The sequence below is a fragment of the Oncorhynchus mykiss genome, chromosome 10 (assembly GCF_013265735.2).
Source record: "Oncorhynchus mykiss isolate Arlee chromosome 10, USDA_OmykA_1.1, whole genome shotgun sequence".
In the NCBI taxonomy this organism is placed as follows: domain Eukaryota; kingdom Metazoa; phylum Chordata; class Actinopteri; order Salmoniformes; family Salmonidae; genus Oncorhynchus; species Oncorhynchus mykiss.
The window spans coordinates 61,032,125-61,053,584 of record NC_048574.1 but is presented as its reverse complement, the minus strand read 5'-3'; the positions used below and the strand labels follow the sequence as shown (position 1 = coordinate 61,053,584).

The window sequence follows — 21,460 nt, the reverse complement described above, 5'->3', positions numbered from 1 at the left end:
TTACACCAGATCGTGTTTGGGTAGCACGGCAACAGGTCCAAAGTCAATCAGTTACTAACAGCTTCCACCTTAGACTCCCAAACAGAAAAGCTTGATATTCTGTAGTTGAAATGGCTAAACGAATGACCTATCTATCTGGTGTGGATGTTTGCTCACCATGGAGATAGCAGTAGCTGGGTGAATCATTCACACTTGGACAGTCTGAGCTTCATTGACATAAAAGCTGTTGGAAACCCCTGCAGGCGTCGGATGTTTCGAGCCCCATATACATAACAGTGGTTGGACGATCTACCTTGCTCTGGATGTTTGAGCCCCATGGAGATAACATTAGTTGGGTGAGCCACCTGTACATGGAAAGTGTGAGTTTCATCTGCGTAACAGTGGTTGGAAGACCCAGCTGCGGCCGGAGGTGTCAGCTCTGTTTGGATTGTATGAGCAATGTTCGATGAACAGCGGTTGGACGACTCGGGAGTTATTGGACAATTCGAGGTTATGTGCATAACATCGGAATGGACAATTCAGCAGCGGTTGGACGTATCAGAAGCCCGTAGAAACAGCAGTTGGTTGGATACACAGTGAGACATTGAAACTAGGTCACCTCAGGTTGACACCTAAGCAGTGAAACAGGAAAGATACAAATAGTCTACCTGATGCCACATTGTGGTGATTACTTCAAAGGCCTTGAAGCTTTTAGGAGGAGCCTCAGCTACATATATAAGATTAGTTACACAGACAGTGGATAATTTAGTGTATATTTGCAGCTGAACCATGAAGATGGTCCAGTGCTAGTGTGAAGTACTTTACAAAACAACAAGAATTAGAAACAAAAGACAGAATGTCACATGACATTTATTCAACATACAATAACAGAGGCGAATGGTACTACCAGCATCACAATATGGCCCTAAGAGTTGAGGAATATGCACAGTTGAGGGAATCTACACCCTCTCCCTTGCGCAACATACAGCAGAGAAGGAGGCATGAAAGAGTCTCTAATGACAGGCTGTATAACACAGAGAACACATATCAACACAACCTTCTGGTTCCACACAATGTACCTGTGTACCCTAGACACCCCCAACCCTTTGACTTAAGGTCTGACAAAAACAGGTTACAACAAGTTAGTCATGACATAGGACTGTCACCGAAGACCAAGGTTTACAATGGGCCGCCAACTCGGTACAACAAACGGCCACAAAACGTTTGTCATGCTTCTACTACAGCAAAGGTGAAATGCCGTATACCTTCAGAATGGATACTGCAACCCTGTAAAGGACACCCTGACAAAAAACAACGCAAGACTGGTGAGAGACACAGACATCATGACAATGTCAGCAGTCGGCCCCAGCCCACCAGGGGCAGCAGTCGGTCCCACCCCCCAAGGGACAGCATCAGGGCCCAGTCTCCCAGGGACCACAGCCGAGCTCACACCACCAGCGGCAGCAGAGACATGACCCATAGTTCTGTCAACTGTAGGTGAAGCAAAGAACCCAATACAGGCCTTAAAGCTCAAACGTTGTGTCCCGAAGTCTCCTGTAGCAGCGGCCGCAATGGTGGTCTTGGTAGCAGCGTCACATCGGCAAAGATTGGCAGACATGAAAACAGGTTTTCTTCACAAAGCCACAGCATGCCTAGATCACATAGACCGTCCACTGGCACACATCAGAAACCTGTGACTGTGGACAATATTAAGAAGAGATCGGTCGACTTGTCCTACAATCAGCCTGGTCCTCAGTCGAGCGTTAAAAGTGGTTGCAGAAAGAGGTTCTGGATGTTCAACAGGAGACCGAACAACAGTGAAGAAGTAGACAGTAGCACATCGGAGGTTCTAAACCATGTCACGGATACCAATGAGGATGCTAACCTACCTAGAGAACCCGGTGCAGATGATAGCGGAGATGAAAGCAACACAAGTTCCTCCAGTGACTCTGTTCACACTCGCGATGTATCAGTACACAGAGGATGCTGCCTGTTCTGGGACGGTATGCACTGTGCCTAATTCCCCCACGACGCAAACCCAGGAGCCAGACTCTGATGAGACTCAGACCAAGGAGGAAGTGTCCGCTGAGACTCAGACCCCAGAATCTGCTGAGACGCAGACCGAGGAGCCAGACTCTGATGAGACTCTGGCCAATTATGTAGTGTCTGCTGAGACTGTGTCTGCAAAGACTCAGAACCAAGACTCTGATGAGACTCAGACCAAGGAGCCAGACTTGGATGAGACTCAGACCAATGAGGTAGTGTCCGCTGAGACTGTGTCTGCTGCGACTCAGACCCCAGAATCTGCTGAGACACAGACCGAGGAGCCAGACTCTGATGAGACAGACCAAGGACCCAGACTCTGATGAGACTCAGACCAAGGAGGTAGTGTCTGCTATACCCAAGCCCCAGTCTACAACTGATCCATCGTTCCAACAACCTATTGGTGAAACATGTGAAATGTCTCACAATGTGCCTGAATGTAGAGTTGACCATGCAATTGTATTAGCTGCGCCTGGGTATCAAGATAGGGCTGATGAAGTTGTCTCTGCGACAGAGCACGTAACCAGGGCCGGGTGTGCTACCTCAAAGGAACCTGAGACTGCCGTGGATAGCATCACAGCCATGTCTGGGTGTGATACATCAGAGGAGGTTGCTGCTGCCCTGGATAGCATGACATGTGTCACATAAGTGTAACTATCACACACATTGTGTTATTACTGAACAGTCATCTATTGCCTTTGGGTAGAGGGGTGACTTGTTTCTGCCTTGTGTTACAGGGGTACCGAGAGAGTTCCGGATGATATGCTAACCGATGTGGAATATGCAAACGCCTTTCAAGAGTGTGAAGTGTCTCAATTCTATGCATCCCGAGCCGCATTTCAGTAGGCCACAGTTGAACGTTGACTCTTGTCCAGGTTCAATATTTTCTGCTACAACCGATCCCCTTCCCACTATGATACCACCTTCAAGCGCCATCTCTAATGTGGTAACCCAGCCTACAGATGTGGAACTCAACACCTTCAATGCCTGTATTGGTGACCTGGACCCTCTCGGGTACCCAGACAACTCCATGTTAGCTCTTGAGAGGGTCTGTGGTGAATATGTATTTCAACAAGAACAACAGTCGGCACAGCCTCTAGAGACCCAGCAGGTTGAGGTGCATCTGGAAACATTTCATCAAGTGCCTAGACCGCAGCAGGAGGCCCGGGTCCTACATCCCGAACAACCAGCATCTCAAGTGCCCGGAAACGTCACAGCAGACTGTTGATATACACACACGGGTTCAACGTGTGCAAACTCAAGCCAGTGACATCTTTACAGTCGCAAAGGACATTGTTCTCCACACCACCACAATCCGAAGCAGCTGTCACCTATGAAGAACCCGTGCCTGGTCCCAGCCGATATAACCTGGACAGCAACGGGGCTACCGTGTCGTCCATTGCGATGATAATCCCTGTGGTGAAACAGTTGATTATATGCGGCACATGTAAAAAAAGAAGTTCAACAGAGCGTTCATCTGTAACAACTACTCGATTCAGCTGAACAGGCCCATGCAATGTGCTGGCGGCTGTGTATTGTGCACACTGTGTTACAGTGAACAAAGTGGTTGTCGCCTACACAATATGTCGTCCACAAGGGCCGCTGTAAGCACCACAGCCAACACCCTTGCAAATTGCCCTGCTCTGGAGAATGTAGGAGACTGGGATCTGGAACTCAACATAGATGATATGTTCAAGACTGACAAGGAGGTCAACGTCCATTTGCAGCTGATTATGAATGAGGAGCAATCCCCTGGAGTTGACACCCTGAAAAGAGGTATGTATATTACCATTTATAGATATATCTCTCTATGTCTATGTTATACTACTATGACTAGCCCTGATAATGTAGCAGGACTGACAGTGTTCTCTTCCCACGCAGCGTTCAACCATCTCATCACAGTGAATGACACCATGTCCTTCAGGTACTGGGTAAACTAAGCAATGCCAGAAGAGGTGGCCTACAGATATGTCTGCATCCCCCATGTACCTGGGTTCTGGGATCACATTGAGGTGGAAACCCGTCCCCTTCCCAGAACGGAGAAGCTGATCGGACCTGATGACTACAGGTTTCATTGGTGCCGTTTTGTCTTGAAGAAACTGATCATTTTGACTATGTGCTGCACTTCGTTGCCCAGGAGAGGGCAGTCTACGGTAGTCACAGTTGTTGGCAACACACTGAGAAACCTCACCTCGAGCATTGAGTTTAGAAGAATGGTATTCTATCTTTGTGGGTGGTTTACAGCTCAGTACGTGTCACCACAAGACAGGCGGCTTAACCTTGTGTTAGATTGTAAACCCAGTGAAGGTGCTATTTTGGTCCATGTCATAGCTTTGTTGGCCTCCGGGATTGGGATGGAAACAGTAACACCTCACCTGGCCCAGCAACGGGCCAAAGATGATAGCAGTTACTGCTTCATTGGCAGGAATGCCAATAACATGTTCACATGCCCCTCAGATGGTAATTCCGGAGGTAATTACATCGATATTGTTGAGGAGTTTAGATCCTACCACAACAGTGGCGAAGATGGTATTGGTCTCACTCGCGTGTACACAACCATAGAGTATTACAGTTTCCTTTAAAGTAGAGCAATGATGTTTGTATATTGTTACCAATTTCACGTGTGTACGATTTTACACCTTACATTAATCGACCATATTACACCTGAGTAATGTGTATACCCTTTTGTACCTACCCTTTTCTACTTTTCTATCAGCCAACTGTATATATCTATTGCCTTGAAATAAAATATGTCTTGCACATACATATCTTGGTTGTGTTTATTTGAAAGATGACAGCGACACCACGTTTTGAAAGACAATTGACGTGACAATAATTGAGAATGAACTGCCTATGATCGGGTGCACATCTATGTGGATTACTCAGTAGACACTGGTTCTGTGTTGCATTCCCTGTCTTAGTTCTACACGGCCAGAGGAATCAGACGCTATTTCATTCAGCACAGGGACCTGTGTACTGTCTATTTAGAACTTACAAAGGAAGGTACTACTCGCCCCCTTATGCCAGTGATCCTGCTGGTGTTCCCATGTGATAGGGTAGTGGGATATACAGTGGGGCAAACTTGCACCAATTGTGCAAGTTCTCCCACTTAAAAAGATGAGAGAGGCCTGTAATTTTCATCATAGGTACACTTCAACTAAGACAGACAAAATGAGAAGAAAAAAATCCAGAAAATCACATTGTAGGATTTTTTATGAATTTATTTGCAAATTATGGTGGAAAATAAGTATTTGGTCACCTACAAACAAGCAAGATTTCTGGCTCTCACAGACCTGTAACTTCTTCTTTAAGAGGCTCCTCTGTCCTCCACTCATTAGCTGTATTAATGGCACCTGTTTGAACTTGTTATCAGTATAAAAGACACATGTCCACAACCTCAAACAGTCACACTCCAAACTCCACTATGGCCAAGACCAAAGAGCTGTCAAAGGACACCAGAAACAAAATTGTAGACCTGCACCAGGCTGGGAAGACTGAATCTGCAATAGGTAAGCAGCTTGGTTTGAAGAAATCAACTGTGGGAGCAATTATTAGGAAATGGAAGACATACAAGACCACTGATAATCTCCCTCGATCTGGGGCTCCACGCAAGATCTCACCCCGTGGGGTCAAAATGATCACAAGAACGGTGAGCAAAAATCCCAGAACCACACGGGGGGACCTAGTGAATGACCTGCAGAGAGCTGGGACCAAAGTAACAAAGCCTACCATCAGTAACACACTACGCCGCCAGGGACTCAAATCCTGCAGTGCCAGACGTGTCCGTCTGAAGTTTGCTAGAGAGCATTTGGATGATCCAGAAGAAGATTGGGAGAATGTCATATGGTTAGATGAAACCAAAATATAACTTTTTGGTAAAAACTCAACTTGTCGTGTTTGGAGGATAAAGAATGCTGAGTTGCATCCAAAGAACACCATACCTATTGTGAAGCATGGGGGTGGAAACATCATGCTTTGGGGCTGTTTTTCTGCAAAGGGACCAGGACGACTGATCCGTGTAAAGGAAAGAATGAATGGGGCCATGTATTGTGAGATCTTGAGTGAAAACCTCCTTCCATCAGCAAGGGCATTGAAGATGAAACAAGGCTGGGTCTTTCAGCATGACAATGATCCCAAACACACCGCCCGGGCAACAAAGGAGTGGCTTCGTAAGAAGCATTTCAAGGTCCTGGAGTGGCCTAGCCAGTCTCCAGATCTCAACCCCATAGAAAATCTTTGGAGGGAGTTGAAAGTCCGTGTTGCCCAGCAACAGCCCCAAAACATCACTGCTCTAGAGGAGATCTGCATGGAGGAATGGGCCAAAATCCCAGCAACAGTTTGTGAAAAAGATTTACAGAAAACGTTTGACCTCTGTCATTGCCAACAAAGGGTATATAACAAAGTATTGAGATAAACTTTTGTTATTGACCAAATACTTTTTTCCCACCATAATTTGCAAATAAATTCATAAAAAATCCTACGATGTGATTTTCTGGATTTTTTTTCCTCATTTTGTCTGTCATAGTTTAAGTGTACCTATGATGAAAATTACAGGCCTCTCTCATCTTTTTAAGAGGGAGAACTTGCGCAATATGTGGCTGACTAAATACTTTTTTGCCCCACTGTATATATCACGCTGGCAAGGCATATGAATTATCATGTTATACACCAAACAACACAATTATCATAATTGTTGTAATATGAACAACAACATAAACAAAGATTTTTTAAAGTGAGCGGGATTGAACAATAAAGTCAGGGACTTATTTCCATAACTACATGTACATATATAATGACATAGATATAGACATATTACAAAGATAGACAAAACATTTTCAACATCCAGACAAATATGAGGGGGGAGTTTAAGTGCAATTCTTACCAGCTTGTTTGGCTGGTAGCTTATTCTTTAGAAGTTTGGGGCTGCTGGTATTAGGGCATCTCTTTATGTCAGATGGCTACCGCGTCTGTTATACAGAAATAGATGTACCAAAGGAGGGTAATACGTAGATTTTCGATCCAAATATTTTGTATAAAGATGAGCATTATATTGTTAGATTATAGGGGTAACTCTGGTTGGCATGAAAGTCTTCCTCACCTCAAATTCAACTGTCGAAATCAATTGAAAAGCCCAGGCGCACTTCCATCATATCAAAGGCCTGCAGTAGCTATAGCTTAAAAATAGACAAACTATACCAACTTTCCCAAACGTTTCAAAACTGTATTAGGGTAATATCAAAAGTAAGTCATTGTATATAGGGAGAATACGAGCAGAATGGTGAATGTAAACGAGGAAAAATTGCACTACCCCCCCCCCCCCCCCCCCCCCCAAAAGAAAACACACAACCATCCCCAAAGCAATAAAAAAAGGTTTGACAACCCTCCCCTATTTCGGACCACCCCTCTCCCAGTAATAACAGAGTAAAGAGGTTTCACTTTTCACTTGATGATGAGATTTCAGAGGACATCCATGGAAAATATAATCATGTGTCATGTCAACTGACTAAATATAACAATTTCTAAATTGATATATTTAATGATTTATTAAGGCAATTAATGAATGATCCATTCCCTTTCCGTTGTTTAATCAGTGTGTGTGATTGACAGGAGAGATGATGAGAGGGGCTGAGTTTTGACCATCATCATTATCAGAGGGGCCGAAGTATGGAAAGAGTTTCTCTGTAAAGGTGCAGCCAGTGTAAGATGAGATATGAGACCTGGCCTCCACATCATAAAAGGAGACCAGACCCTCCTCATAGTCCACAAACACCCCCACCTTCTGGGGCTTCTTTCTCAGGGAGAGGAGGACAGGGGGGAAGATCCAGCTAACGTACACATTTACGTCCCTTCGGGACACAGTCCAGAGTCCATCCTCAGGTCTCAGTATAATAATCCCCTTCCTGTCTATGGACTCTCTGACCACTCCTAAATTCCATCTAGCCTTCCCCTTAACAATCACCTCATAGTAAAATCTCCCTGTTGAGAAGCCAACCTTTCCAAGGACAAATCGATGACCGTCAAACCTTTTTGGATTGTCAGGACGATGTGGTGCGTCTCCAGTTCTCACTTGTTTCCCATCCTCAGACAGGATGAGTTTGTGATGTGCTGTATCAGGGTCCAGAGTCACATCCACTGCATACTGCTGAATCCTCTTCAGTTTGACTTCAGGCAGCTTCTCCATCTCTTTATTCAGTATCTCCTCCAGCTGAGACACTGCTCTCCTCACAGTCCCCACACAGAGATCACTGTGAACACTGATCTCAGACATGTTCTTGGTGGGTGGAGGTTTGTACACTGCTGATGGGTAGTTCTGGAGAAGTTGGAGGTGGTCCTCAGTCTGTGAGAGCTGCCTCAGATCAGTGCTTCTCCTCTTCAGCTCAGTGATTTCCTGCTCCAGATCTTTAATGAACCCTTCAGCCTGCCTCTCTACTGCTTTCTGCCTCTCCTCAATCACCTCAACAAGCTCAGCTTGGCTTTTCTCAATGGAGCGCACCAGAGCAGTAAAGACTTGTACAGTGTTTTCTATCTCTCTCTTTGCATCCTTCTTGCTGAGATCTACTGAGAGTTTGATCTGTTTAACATTCTTCTGTCGGTCCTGGATAATCAGCTGCACTTCCGCCTCAGTTTTCCCCAGCTGAGCCTTCCTCTCTCCACACTCTTCCTCTATAGAGACAGTGTCATGAGTCTTGTGGTCTGCCTCAGTGCAGAACTGACACACACATGTCTGGTCAGTCCTACAGAACAACTCCAGGAGTCTGTCATGCTTCTTACACATCCTGTCTTCCAGATTCTCCACAGGGTTGATCAGTTTGTGTCTCTTTAAGGGTGAGGCTATCTGATGAGGCTCCAGGTGAGTCTCACAGTAAGAGGTCAGACACACCAGGCAGGACTTCAGGGCCTTGCGCTTCATCCCAGTGCAGACGTCACAGGCAACTTTTCCAGGTTCAGGAGGGGGCCCATGTCTACCTTTTTCTCTCCTCTTTTTAAAATTCTCTACAACCTCTCTGAAAGTTGTGTTGACACGAAGTGTAGGCCGTCTGGAGAATTTCTCCTGACACAGTGGACATTGGTACAGGTCCTTGCTATTCCAGTACATTCTGATACAGGCCATGCAAAAGTTGTGTCCACATGAAGTGGTGACTGGCTCAGTGAACACATCCAGACATATAGAACACAGGAACTGCTCTTCAGACAGGAGACTGCTGGAGGAAGCCATATCTAGAGAGAGGTGGAACTATAAATTATTTCCTGGAAAGAGTCAGCTCTCGATAGTTTTAGTGCCACTGTCAACATGGCGTTTAGAGACACTAACCAATGTTGATTAAAGTAAATACAACATACAGTATAAATCAGTAAATGTACAAAATAAAGTTAAACATAGGTACTGTAGCCAAAAACGGGAGAATAAAGGAATTCATTAGAATACAATAATTCACACACTAGAATGCATCTTCACCTGCCCTTGTAAATCTGTGCTCACCTGTTTCTCTGTGTGAAAGAGGGTGGGCACTTCCCCCGATTTATCGGCACTGTCTTAGATTTTCCACAAGAGTGTGAGACCGTTTGCATGTGTGGGCAACGTACAGTACGTCTACACACTTCAGTTTCACTTCAGTAAAGTGACGTTGCATGCTCCTCCCCACCCAGTGCTGCTCTGTGCTCTGGAACAGAATTAACCCTTCACATGGCTGATCTCTCTTCATGCATGAAACATTCTTGATACAAAAGTGTGAATCAGAAATGCTAGACAAGGAATTACTGCAGATGCATTGAAGGTATTCTAAAATCAACAACTACAATAGAATTCTACAATAGACTAGTTGAGTCTTGTCGAATCCCTGAGCGTCATTTCCGGTCACAACTTGCAGACTTGTTTATGTGCTGCTGTGCGTTTTGTTGCCAACCTTACTTTGCTACCTGACAACTTTACGGTTTTTACTTTTGAATTACCGTTTATATTTTTATTTTTCCCTCACTCAACTGTTTTTACTCCGGACGTTTTATCTGGATATGGTTCGTCAGGACTTCCAACAGCCGAAGCTAAGTAGTAACATTAACATGATGCCTTCTAATAGGCTCTATGCATTATACCGCCTCCAACGTTCTAATTTACTTCCGTTCGAGTTGATGACTTCCGGAGCGAGTTCTGCTATTGTTTTTAGCATTAGCTTACTAGCTATCGTCGATGCATCTCTGACTGAAATAGTTAGCAATGACTACGTTTAAATTACAGCCCCGAGAAGGAGGTGCTAATGAACATTGTTCAGTGCCTCTGTGTTCAGTTTATTCCAAATGTAATGGTATTGTGAGCTTCCATCGTTTCCCGGTCGATGTAGAGCTCAGAAAAAGGTGGTTGGTGGCAGTACGTCGTGACAACGTTACTGTCACCAAACACACAAAGGTGTGTAGTACACATTTAGTCGAAAGTGACTTTGTTGAGGGAAAATTGGGGGGCGACAATACCTAAAAAGAGGTGTTGTTCCTACTGTCTTTGCGTTGAACTGGCACATTAAAAAGAGACCTGATGTTTGGGAAAGAAGACTGAAACCTCCTGCTCCGACGGAGGGGGATGAAGAACCAGGTGCGCTGCCTATGGACTGTGCCGTCTCTGATCCGATCCAGACCCATAATTACTGTGCAGTCCCTGAACCCGCAGCCCTGGACATGGCCCTGGCCCTAATGGCAATCCATGAGCACGTAAGAGAAATTGAGGAGCTTCGAGCCAAGCTGGAGAAACTGACCACCCAACGCGGCTTTGGTCTACAACGATTTGCTGGATCTGACGATGATATACGTTTTTACACAAGGTACAGTAATAATTTATTATTATCCAGCATTATTATTATTTACTATTAATTATTAGTATTATTATCCTAAAGTCCATCTTACCTTTAAGTACATGTTCATTGTTATTTGATACTGGGCTAGCATATCTTAGCCTAAGTATTGTCTTTACATTATTTTTCAGTTAACCCCCAAAAATTCTCCCAGGTCGTTGCTTCAAATAAGATTTGGTTCTTAGTACACTTTCCAGGTTAAATAACAGAACATTTAAAACAAATTCACTGCTGTGATGATAGCTGATGTGAATTACAGTACGAATTGCAGTAACAAGAAAACAGGCTACAATAGCAGCTAGGTCATGTATAGTGCTAGGGCTTAGAGAAGATGGGCAATAACAGTAATGAGCTTTTTTGGTATTCAAATACTCTGGGTCCATCTTTAGATTTGCAAGCTATACCCACCTGATGGCCTTCTGGCACTTGATTGAGCGGGCAGCAGAGACCAAGTTTATAAGAGTCACAATTTTTTATTTATTTATTTTACCTTTATTTAACCAGGTAGGCAAGTTGAGAACAAGTTCTCATTTACAATTGCGACCTGGCCAAGATAAAGCAAAGCAGTTCGACAGATACAACGACACAGAGTTACACATGGAGTAAAACAAACATACAGTCAATAAAACAGTATAAACAAGTCTATATACAATGTGAGCAAATGAGGTGAGAAATGAGGTGAGAAGGGAGGTAAAGGCAAAAAAGGCCATGGTGGCAAGGTAAATACAATAGAGCAAGTAAAACACTGGAATGGTAGAATACTGGAACAAGCACCAATCCATCTGAAACAAGTGTTATTCGAAGAAAACCGGTAAGGGACAACTTCATTAAATACTTAAAAGTATATTATTTGATCTTACTGTAATTGTTAAACATCATTTACTTTTTGTTATGGACCGAATATAAGGACTATTGTACTAAAATGGGTTTCTTTACGTTCAGACACTGCCATCAATCGATGAGTTCTTCTTGTTTATGACTCATCTGTCGCTGGGTCTGAAGCAGAAGGATTTAGCCCACCGGTTCAGCATCCACCAATTGACAGTGAGCCGGATTATCATCTCTTGGGCCAACTTCCTCTACTGTCTGCTTGGATCAGCACGGATATGGATCCCCAAGGAAACCATCAAAGCCCACCTACCAGTTCAAGGACTATCCAGACACCCAGGTAGTGATCGACTGCACTGAACTCCGCTGCCAGACACCATCTTCACTGCTACTGCAGAGTGAAGTGTTTTCTTCCTACAAGACACTCTGTACCTTTAAGGGCATGTTGGGAATGTCACCACATGGAGCTGTCGCTTTTGTGTCATCCTTGTGTGCTGGATCTGTGAGTGACAAGGAGATTTTCAAGCAGTCTGGAATTATTTCCTTACTCACACATCAACAACTGACACCCATGGGTAACGATGCTTCGAGGGTGACTGTTGATGTGTGCAGAGGGTCCCTAGTTCGAGCCCGGGTAGGGGCGAGGGGACGGACGAAAGCTATACTGTTACATTGGTTCCGTGACCCGGATCACTGGTTGTTGCGGAAAAGGAGGAGGTCAAAAGGGGGGTGAGTGTAACCGATGTGAAATGGCTAGCTAGTTAGCGGAGGTGCGCGCTAATAGCGTTTCAATCGGTGACGTCACTCGCTCTGAGACCTGAAGTAGTTGTTCCCCTTGCTCTGCAAGGTCCGTGGCTTTTGTGGAGCGATGGGTAACGATGCTTCGTGGGTGTCAGTTGTTGACGTGTGCAGAGGGTCCCTGGTTCGACTAGACTGACCGGAAATTGCCAAACCGATAGGAAGTGTATTTAAAACGTTCAATCATGGAATGTGCATAAGGGCTATTGCAGTCGTTGTACTCATAATATAGAGGAGAACGATCGCCTTAAGGCGAGGATAGCTGTGCTGCAAGCCCAGCTTCAGACGCAATCATTAGGCAAGGGTAATTTCAGTGTAGGAAAGGATGAAACAGCGTCTGTGCCACCAGTAAGTACAGATTGTAACCTTTGTATAAATCCCCTCGCATGGTCCCCGCAGCCGGACAACTTTCTCATGGCTTCTGGAGGGAAATGCTGTAGGAATACTCAACCGGTGTTTCTCATTTAGCCGACAAACTTTCAACTGGTTCTCCCCATTAAGCAGCGAGTCGGAGTCAGAGGCCGAGCCTTCCCTGATCTCTACTTATCCCTTTACGGGGTCTGAGAAGCTGAAGCTTCCCACCATTAGCTCTGACAAATTGAAAACCCTAGTCATTGGCCATTACCCGCAGTATTAGACTTAAAATGTATCATCCAGCGATCATACACTGTTTACCAAGGGGCAGGGCTACCGACGTTAAGGCTAATCTGAAGATGGTGCTGGCTAAAGCTAAAACTAGCGAGTATAGAGAAATTGTTATCCGTGTCGGCACCAACGATGTTAGGATGAAACAGTCAGAGGTCACCAAGCGCAACATAGCTTCAGCGTGTAAATCAGCTAGAAAGATACGTTGAGTAATTGTCTCTGGCCTCCTCCCAGTTAGGGGGAGTGATGAGCTCTACAGCAGAGTCTCACAACTCAATCGCTGGTTGAAAACTGTTTTACTGCCCCTCCCAAAATATAGAATTTGTAGATAGTTGGCCCTCTTTCTGGGACTCACCCACGAACAGGACCAAGCCTGGCCTGTTGAGGAGTGACAGACTCCATCCTAGCTGGAGGGGTGCTCTCATCTTATCTACGACCATAGACAGGGCTCTAACTCCTCTAGCTCCACAATGAAATAGGGTGCAGGCCAGGCAGCAGGTTGTTAGCCAGCCTGCCAGCTTAGTGGAGTCTGCCACTAGCACAGTCAGTGTAGTCAGCTCAGCTATCCCCATTGAGACCGTGTCTGTGCCTCGACCTAGGTTGGGCAAAACTAAGCATGGCGGTGTTCGCTTTAGCAATCTCACTAGAATAAAGACCTCCATTCCAGCCATTATTGAAAGAGATTGTGATATCTCATATCTCAAAATAGGGCTACTTAATGTTAGATCCCTCACTTCAAAGACAGTTATAGTCAATGAACTAATCACTGATCATGATCTTGATGTGATTGGCCTGACTGAAACATGGCTTAAACCTGATGAATTTACTGTGTTAAATGAGGCCTCACCTCCTGGTTACACTAGTGACCATATCCCCGTGCATCCCGCAAAGGCGGAGGTGTTGCTATTATTTACGATAGCAAATTTCAATTTACAAAAAACAACAACTAAGTTTTCGTCTTTTGAGCTTCTAGTCATGAAATCTATGCAGCCTACTCAATCACTTTTTATAGCTACTGTTTACAGGCCTCCTGGGCCATATACAGCGTTCCTCACTGAGTTCCCTGAATTCCTATCGGACATTGTAGTCATAGCAGATAATATTCAAATTTTTGGTGACTTTAATATTCACATGGAAAAGTCCACAGACCCACTCCAAAAAGGCTTTCGGAGCCATCATCGACTCAGTGGGTTTTGTCCAACATGTCTCTGGACCCACTCACTGCCACAGTCATATTCTGGACCTAGTTTTGTCCCATGGAATAAATGTTGTGGATCTTAATTTTTTTCCTCATAATCCTGGACTATCGGACCACCATTTTATTACGTTTGCAATCGCAGCAAATAATCTGCTCAGATCCCAACCAAGGAGTATCAAAAGTCGTGCTATAAGTTAGAGGTCGACCGATTAATCGGAAGTGGCCGATTTAATTAGGGCCGAAATCAAGTTTTCATAACAATCGTAAATCGGTATTTTTGGACACCGATTTGGCCGATTATTTTTATTTATTTAACTAGGCAAGTCAGTTAAGAACACATTCTTATTTTCAATGAAGGCCTAGGAACTGTGGGTTAACTGCCTCGTTCAGGGGCAGAACGACAGATTTTCACCTTGTCAGCTCGGGGGATCCAATCTTGCAACCTTACAGTTAACTAGTCCAACGCTATAACCACCTTTCGTTGCACTCCACAAGGAGACTGACTGCCTAGTTAACTACACATGGTTGATGATATTACTAGTTTATCTAGCGTGTCCTGCATTGCATATAATCTGACTGAGCATACAAGCATCTGACTGAGCGGTGGTAGGCAGCAGCAGGCTCATAAGCATTCATTCAAACAGCACTTTCGTGCGTTTTGCCAGCAGCTCTTCGTTGTGCGTCAAGCATTGCACTGTTTATGACTTCAAGTCTATCAACTCCCGAGATGAGGCTGGTGTAACCGATGTGAAATGGCTAGCTAGTTAGCGGGGTGCGCGCTAATAGTGTTTCAAATATCACTCACTCTGAGACTTGGAGTGGTTGTTCCCCTTGCTCTGCATGGGTAACGCTGCTTCGAGGGTGGCTGTTGTCGTTGTGTTCCTGGTTCGAGCCCAGGGAGGAGCGAGGAGAGGGACGGAAGCTATACTGTTACACTGGCAATACTAAAGTGCCTATAAGAACATCAATTAGTCAAAGGTTAATTAAATACAAATGGTAAAGAGGAAAATAGTCCTATAATAACTACAACCTAAAACTTCTTACCTGGGAATATTGAAGACTCATGTTAAAAAGAACCACCAGCTTTCATATGTTCTCATGTTCTGAGCAAGGAACTTAAACGTTAGCTTTCTTACATGGCACATATTGCACTTTTACTTTCTTCTCCAATGCTTTGTTTTTGCATTATTTAAACCAAATTGAACATGTTTCATTATTTATTTGAGGCTAAATTGATTTAATTGATGTATTATATTAAATTAAAATAGGTGTTCATTCAGTATTGTTGTAATTGTCATTTATTACAAATACATTTTTAAAAAATTGTCAGATTTAATCGGTATCAGCCTTTTTTGGTCCTCCAATAATCTGTATCGGTATAGGTGTTGAAAAATCATAATCGGTCGACCTCTACTATAAATTCTCAGACAACCCAAAGATTCCTTGATGCCCTTCCAGTCTCCCTCTGCCTACCCAAGGACGTCAGAGGACAAAAAACAGTTGACCACCTAACTGAGGAACTCAATTTAACCGTGCGCAATACCCTAGATGCAGTTTCATCTAAAAACGAAAAATATTTGTCATAAGAAACTAGCTCCCTGGTATACAGAATACCAGAGCTCTGAAGCAAGCTTCAGAAAATTGGAACGGAATTGGCGCCACACCAAACTGGAAGTCTTCCGACTAGCTTGGAAAGACAGTACCGTGCAGCATCACTGCTGCTCGATCATTCTATTTTTCCAACTTAATTGAGGAAAATAAGAACAATCCAAAATGTATTTTTGTTACTGTCGCAAAGCTAACTAAAAAGCAGCATTCCCTAAGAGAGGATGGCTTTCACTTCAGCAGTAATAAATTCATGAACTTCTTTGAGGAAAAGATCATGATCATTAGAAAGCAAATTACGGACTCCTCTTTAAATCTGTGTATTCCTCCAAAGCTCCGTTGTCCTGAGTCTGCACAACTCTACCAGGACCTAGGATAAAGGGAGACACTCAAGTGTTTTAGTACTATATCTCTAGACACAATGATGAAAATAATCATGGCCTCTAAACCTTCAAGCTGCATACTGGACCATATTCCAACTAAACTACTGAAAGAGCTGCTTCCTGTGCTTGGCCCTCCTATGTTGAACATAACAAACGGCTCTCTATCCACCGATGTGTACCAAACTCACTAAAAGTGTCAGTAATAAAGCCTCTCTTGAAAAAGCCAAACCTTGACCCATAAAATATAATAAACTATCGGCCTATATGGAATCTTCCATTCCTCTCAAACATTTTAGAAAAATATGTTGCGCAGCAACTCACTGCCTTCCTGAAGACAAACAATGTATACGAAATGCTTCATTCTGGTTTTAGACCCCATCCTAGCACTGAGACTGCACTTGTGAAGATGGTAAATTACCTTTTAATGGTGTCAGACCGAGGCTCTGCATCTGTCCTCATGCTGCTCGACCTTAGTGCTGCTATTGATACCATCGATCACCACATTCATTTGGAGAGATTGGAAACCCAAATTGGTCTACACAGACAAGTTCTGGCCTGGTTTAGGTCTTATCTGTCGGGAAAGATATCAGTTTGTCTCTGTGAATGGTTTGTCCTCTGACAAATCAACTGTAAATTTCGGTGTTCCTCAAGGTTCCGTTTTAGGACCACTATTGTTTTCACTATATATTTTACCTCTTGGGGTTGTCATTCGAAAACATAATGTTAACTTTCACTGATATGCGGATGACAAACAGCTATACATTTCAATGAAACATAGTGAAGCCCCAAAATTGCTCTCGTTAGAAGCCTGTGTTTCAGGCATAAGGAAGTGGATGGCTGCAAACTTTTTACTTTTAAACTCGGACAAAACAGATGCTTGTTCTAGGTCCCAAGAAACAAAGAGATCTTCTGTTGAATCTGACAATTAATCTTAATGGCTGTACAGTTGTCTCAAATAAAACTGAAGGACCTCTGCGTTACTCTGGACCCTCATCTCTCTTTTGAAGAACATATCAAGACTGTTTCAAGGACAGCTTTTTTCCCCATCTACGAAACATTGCAATAATCTGAAACTTTATGTCCAAAAATGATGCAGAAAAATGAATCCATGCTTTTGTTACTTCTAGGTTGGACTACTGTAATGCTCTACTTTCCAGCTACCCGGATAAAGCACTAAATAAACTTCAGTTAGTGCTAAATACGGCTGTTAGAATCCTGACTAGAACCAAAAAATTTGATCATGCTAGCCTCCCTACACTGGCTTACTGTTAAGGCAAGTGCTGATTTCAAGATTCTGCTGCTAACCTTCACAGCATTACATGGACTTGCTCCTACCCAGCTTTCCAATTTGGTCCTGCCGTACATACCTACACGCACACTACGGTCACAAGACGCAGGCCTCCTAATTGTCCTTAGAATTTCTAAGCAAACAACTGGAGGCAGGGCTTTCTCCTATAGAGCTCCATTTTTATGGAATGGTCTGCCTATCCATGTGAGAGACGCAGAGTCGGTCTCGACCTTTAAGTCTTTACTGGAGACTCATCTCTTCAGTAGGTCCTATGATTGAGTGTAGTCTGGCCCAGGAGTGTGAAGGTGAACGGAAAGGCTCTGGAGCAACTTGCTGTCTCTGCCTGGCCGTTTCCCCTCTTTCCACTGGGATTCTCTGCCTCTAACCCTAATACAGGGGCTGAGTCACTGGCTTACTGGTGCTCTTCCATGCCGTCCCTAGGAGGGGTGCGTCACTTGAGTGGGTTTAGTCACTGACGTGGTCTTCCTGTCTGGGTTGGCGCCCCCCCCCCCCCCCCCCCCCCCCCCTTGGTTTGTGCCGTGGCGGAGATCTTTGTGGGCTATTCTCGGCCTTGTCTCAGGATGGTAAGTTGGCGGTTGAAGATATCCCTCTAGTTGTGTGGGGGCTGTGCTTTGGCAAAACTGACCAGCATAACAGATAATTAACAGGCACTTTTCATGTCTGAAATAACTCCATCATACCTTGTTCAAAGTCTTCTTGCATGGACATTCTTTTTTTATTCTAAATTTGTGCAAGCTGTTGTCCCACGCCCGATAACAGGATCAGGTTACTACGGTGGATCAAATATGAATGAGCCACTTACTCTGAGGATGTTTGATATTACTCTAATGTTTGAAAGGCAGGTCCTACAAGTACTGAAGTTGTCATGTCAGAGGCAATGCATGATCATAACTGACAATCCCTACATTGTGGCAACGTTGAGTCATTACTGCTTACTGAGTTTGTAAAACTGTATCCATAGAAAACGTGATTCCCTATTATTGTATCTCTATTCCCATCATGAGTTTTTGTTAAATAACAGAATTGTTAAACCTTTTTTTGCATTCTAATTAAAGAAAACAATCAATGTCCTCTTTTCTTTGTGAGAGCTGTGGGGCAAGAGAGGATCAGTTTAATCTTGAACATGGGTTTGTGTCTGTATGTAACTGTATGTTATTTATTAGTTTAATAGATGCCTTCACCATTATTCTACAATGTAGAACATGGTAAAAAGTAAAAACCCTTGAATGAGTAGGTGTTCTAAAACTTTTGACCAGTAGTGTGTGTGTGTGTGTGTGTATATGTGTATATATATATATATATATATATATATATATCTATCCATTGATTCTTGAATAACTTATGAGTTCAGTTCAACTGTCACACTCCTTGAGAACCCAAAATATAAGCTTGTTTTTCGCCAATGTTTGTAGACATTGTACCTGCCTTGCGAAAGCATTCGGCCCCCTTGAACTTTGCAACCTTTTGCCACATTTCAGGCTTCAAACATAAAGATATAAAACTGTATTTTTTTTGTGAAGAATCGACAACAAGTGGGACACAATCATGAAGTGGAACGACATTTATTGGATATTTCAAACTTTTTTAACATATCAAAAACTGAAAAATTGGGCGTGCAAAATTATTCAGCCCCTTTACTTTCAGTGCAGCAAACTCTCTCCAGAAGTTCAGTGAGGATCTCTGAATGATCCAATGTTGACCTAAATGACTAATGATGATAAATACAATCCACCTGTGTGTAATCAAGTCTCCGTATAAATGCACCTGCACTGTGATAGTCTGAGGTCCGTTAAAAGCGCAGAGAGCATCATGAAGAACAAGGAACACACCAGGCAGGTCTGAGATACTGTTGTGAAGAAGTTTAAAGCCGGATTTGGATACAAAAAGATTTCCCAAGCTTTAAACATCCCAAGGAGCACTGTGCAAGCGATAATATTGAAATGGAAGGAGTATCAGACCACTGCACCAAGACCTGGCCGTCCCTCTAAACTTTCAGCTCATACAAGGAGAAGACTGATCAGAGATGCAGCCAAGAGGCCCATGATCACTCTGGATGAACTGCAGAGATCTACAGCTGAGGTGGGAGACTCTGTCCATAGGACAACAATCAGTCAGCCATTCTGGAAGAAAACCTGATGGAGTCTGCAAAAGACCTGAGACTGGGACGGAGATTTGTCTTCCAACAAGACAATGATCCAAAACATAAAGCAAAATCTACAATGGAATGGTTCAAAAATAAACATATCCAGGTGTTAGAATGGCCAAGTCAAAGTCCAGACCTGAATCCAATCGAGAATCTGTGGAAAGAACTGAAAACTGCTGTTCACAAATGCTCTCCATCCAACCTCACTGAGCTCGAGCTGTTTTGCAAGTAGGAATGGGAAAAAATTTCAGTCTCTCGATGTGCAAAACTGATAGAGACATACCCCAAGCGACTTACAGCTGTAATCGCAGCAAAAGGTGGCGCTACAAAGTATTAACTTAAGGGGGCTGAATAATTTTGCACGCCAAATTTTTCAGTTTTTGATTTGTTAAAAAAGGTTGAAATATCCAATAAATGTCGTTCCACTTCATGATTGTGTCCCACTTGTTGTTGATTCTTCACAAAAAAATACAGTTTTATATCTTTATGTTTGAAGCCTGAAATGTGGCAAAAGGTCGCAAAGTTCAAGGGGGCCGAATACTTTCGCAAGGCACTGTAAATGTGAACAAGCACTGTATAGCCTCATATCGTGGTTAAAACAATCATTTTTATATCACTGATTGTCAGTCCTTGTAACCATAGCTGTCTATTAATCTGAGAGTGTTTACATTTCTCCAGGCCCATCCCTCAGCTTTTTACCAAAACAGAGGCAGGGAAATCGTTTTGTTGTTTCATCTGTGGACTTGCCTTTTAAAGAGCTGCATATTATCAAGATATCAAAGTGGACTGGATTTATGAGTTATATTCTTCAAGAATTAATGGGTATTTATAATTAATTTAAAAGGCTAACAATTGATGTAGAAACTGCATATTTCCCCTTTAATGCATGTGGGTGAGTTAATTTACACTGTAAAGGGGTTGCTGAATTTGACAACAGTATCAAAGCAAGCACTGTGTAATGACAGTACAATACCGTAATATTTATTATACTGTTAAAGTGAATATTAGCGTAATCATAATGTTTGATAAAAATGGTTTACTGTAATTACAAGGGATTGGTGCAAGCAGGTTGGCTGCTAAGTGTTTACACATTACTGCATATTAATGAATAGTTGGTGTCTTACAACACTTGCACTTCTGGAAGCTTCCAAACTGGCAGCGACTACAGGGGAAAACAGAGCACAGGACATGGCAAAATGTGCAACCATTTCAGGTTTAAGACTTGCCCCACTCCAATCTGTCCCCTATTCATTTTAAATTGATGGGGCACTATAACATATAGGACTTAAATTGGTACATCATTCTCACTCACAGGTGCAATGTAGCCTCTTACAAAGCCTCAAATATGTTAAGCCAGAAACAATACCATTTTTGGCACTCCAAATGATACAGTACCACTCAAAATAGACCAATTATTTCCCCGCCCACATTTTCCCACAATGGCCCATAATTTACAGTATGCTTCAGTAAAACAGTATTTCACTGTTGATAATACCCCAAATTACCGTATAAAGTAGTTTTGTTACAGTGAACATCTGCTTTGTCTAACAGGTGAGCAGAAGTTCCATGTTCTCAGTGAAACCAGGAATACGGTTTAGCTCCAGGACCACCCAGGAGATGACGGATACTGGGAGATCAATGCAAACAGCTCCAAACACGATGGGAATGTTGTCACCAATGGTTACATGGGTG

At 43.4% G+C, this 21,460-nt stretch overlaps 2 protein-coding genes across 6 annotated transcripts in view; one reads left to right on the top strand and one right to left on the bottom strand.

Moving 5' to 3' along the window:
• Nucleotides 1-7,342: 7,342 nt before the first annotated feature.
• On the bottom strand, nucleotides 7,343-9,797 carry LOC118936723 (zinc finger protein RFP-like). Its single transcript, XM_036933540.1, has 2 exons — nucleotides 9,503-9,797; nucleotides 7,343-9,240 (listed from the first exon to the last, which is right to left on the bottom strand). Exon 2 carries the CDS (start codon nucleotides 9,236-9,238, stop codon nucleotides 7,610-7,612), a length of 1,629 nt encoding a protein of 542 aa, XP_036789435.1. The 5' UTR covers nucleotides 9,239-9,240; nucleotides 9,503-9,797; the 3' UTR covers nucleotides 7,343-7,609.
• Nucleotides 9,798-9,937: 140 nt separating this feature from the next.
• LOC110534421 (lecithin retinol acyltransferase-like) overlaps nucleotides 9,938-21,460 on the top strand; it is a 66,590-nt gene continuing 55,067 nt past the window's right edge. The window contains exons 1-3 of one of the 5 annotated variants that reach the window (XR_005034195.1): nucleotides 9,938-10,829; nucleotides 11,802-12,027; nucleotides 21,320-21,457. Coding sequence is in view for 1 of the 5 variants with exons in the window: in XM_036933543.1 (XP_036789438.1) it covers nucleotides 11,835-12,027 (193 nt within the window). In the remaining 4 variants the exon portion in view is untranslated. Of the gene's footprint in view, nucleotides 10,830-11,499; nucleotides 12,028-21,319; nucleotides 21,458-21,460 lie in introns of those variants that run through there. The other 4 variants (XR_005034196.1, XR_005034197.1, XR_005034194.1 and 1 more) reach the window with 4 other exon arrangements.

Bases quoted from the DNA above. Each gene is read 5' to 3' on its own strand.
- LOC118936723 (XM_036933540.1), bottom strand. From the start codon at position 9,238: ATGGCTTCCTCCAGCAGTCTCCTGTCTGAAGAGCAGTTCCTGTGTTCT.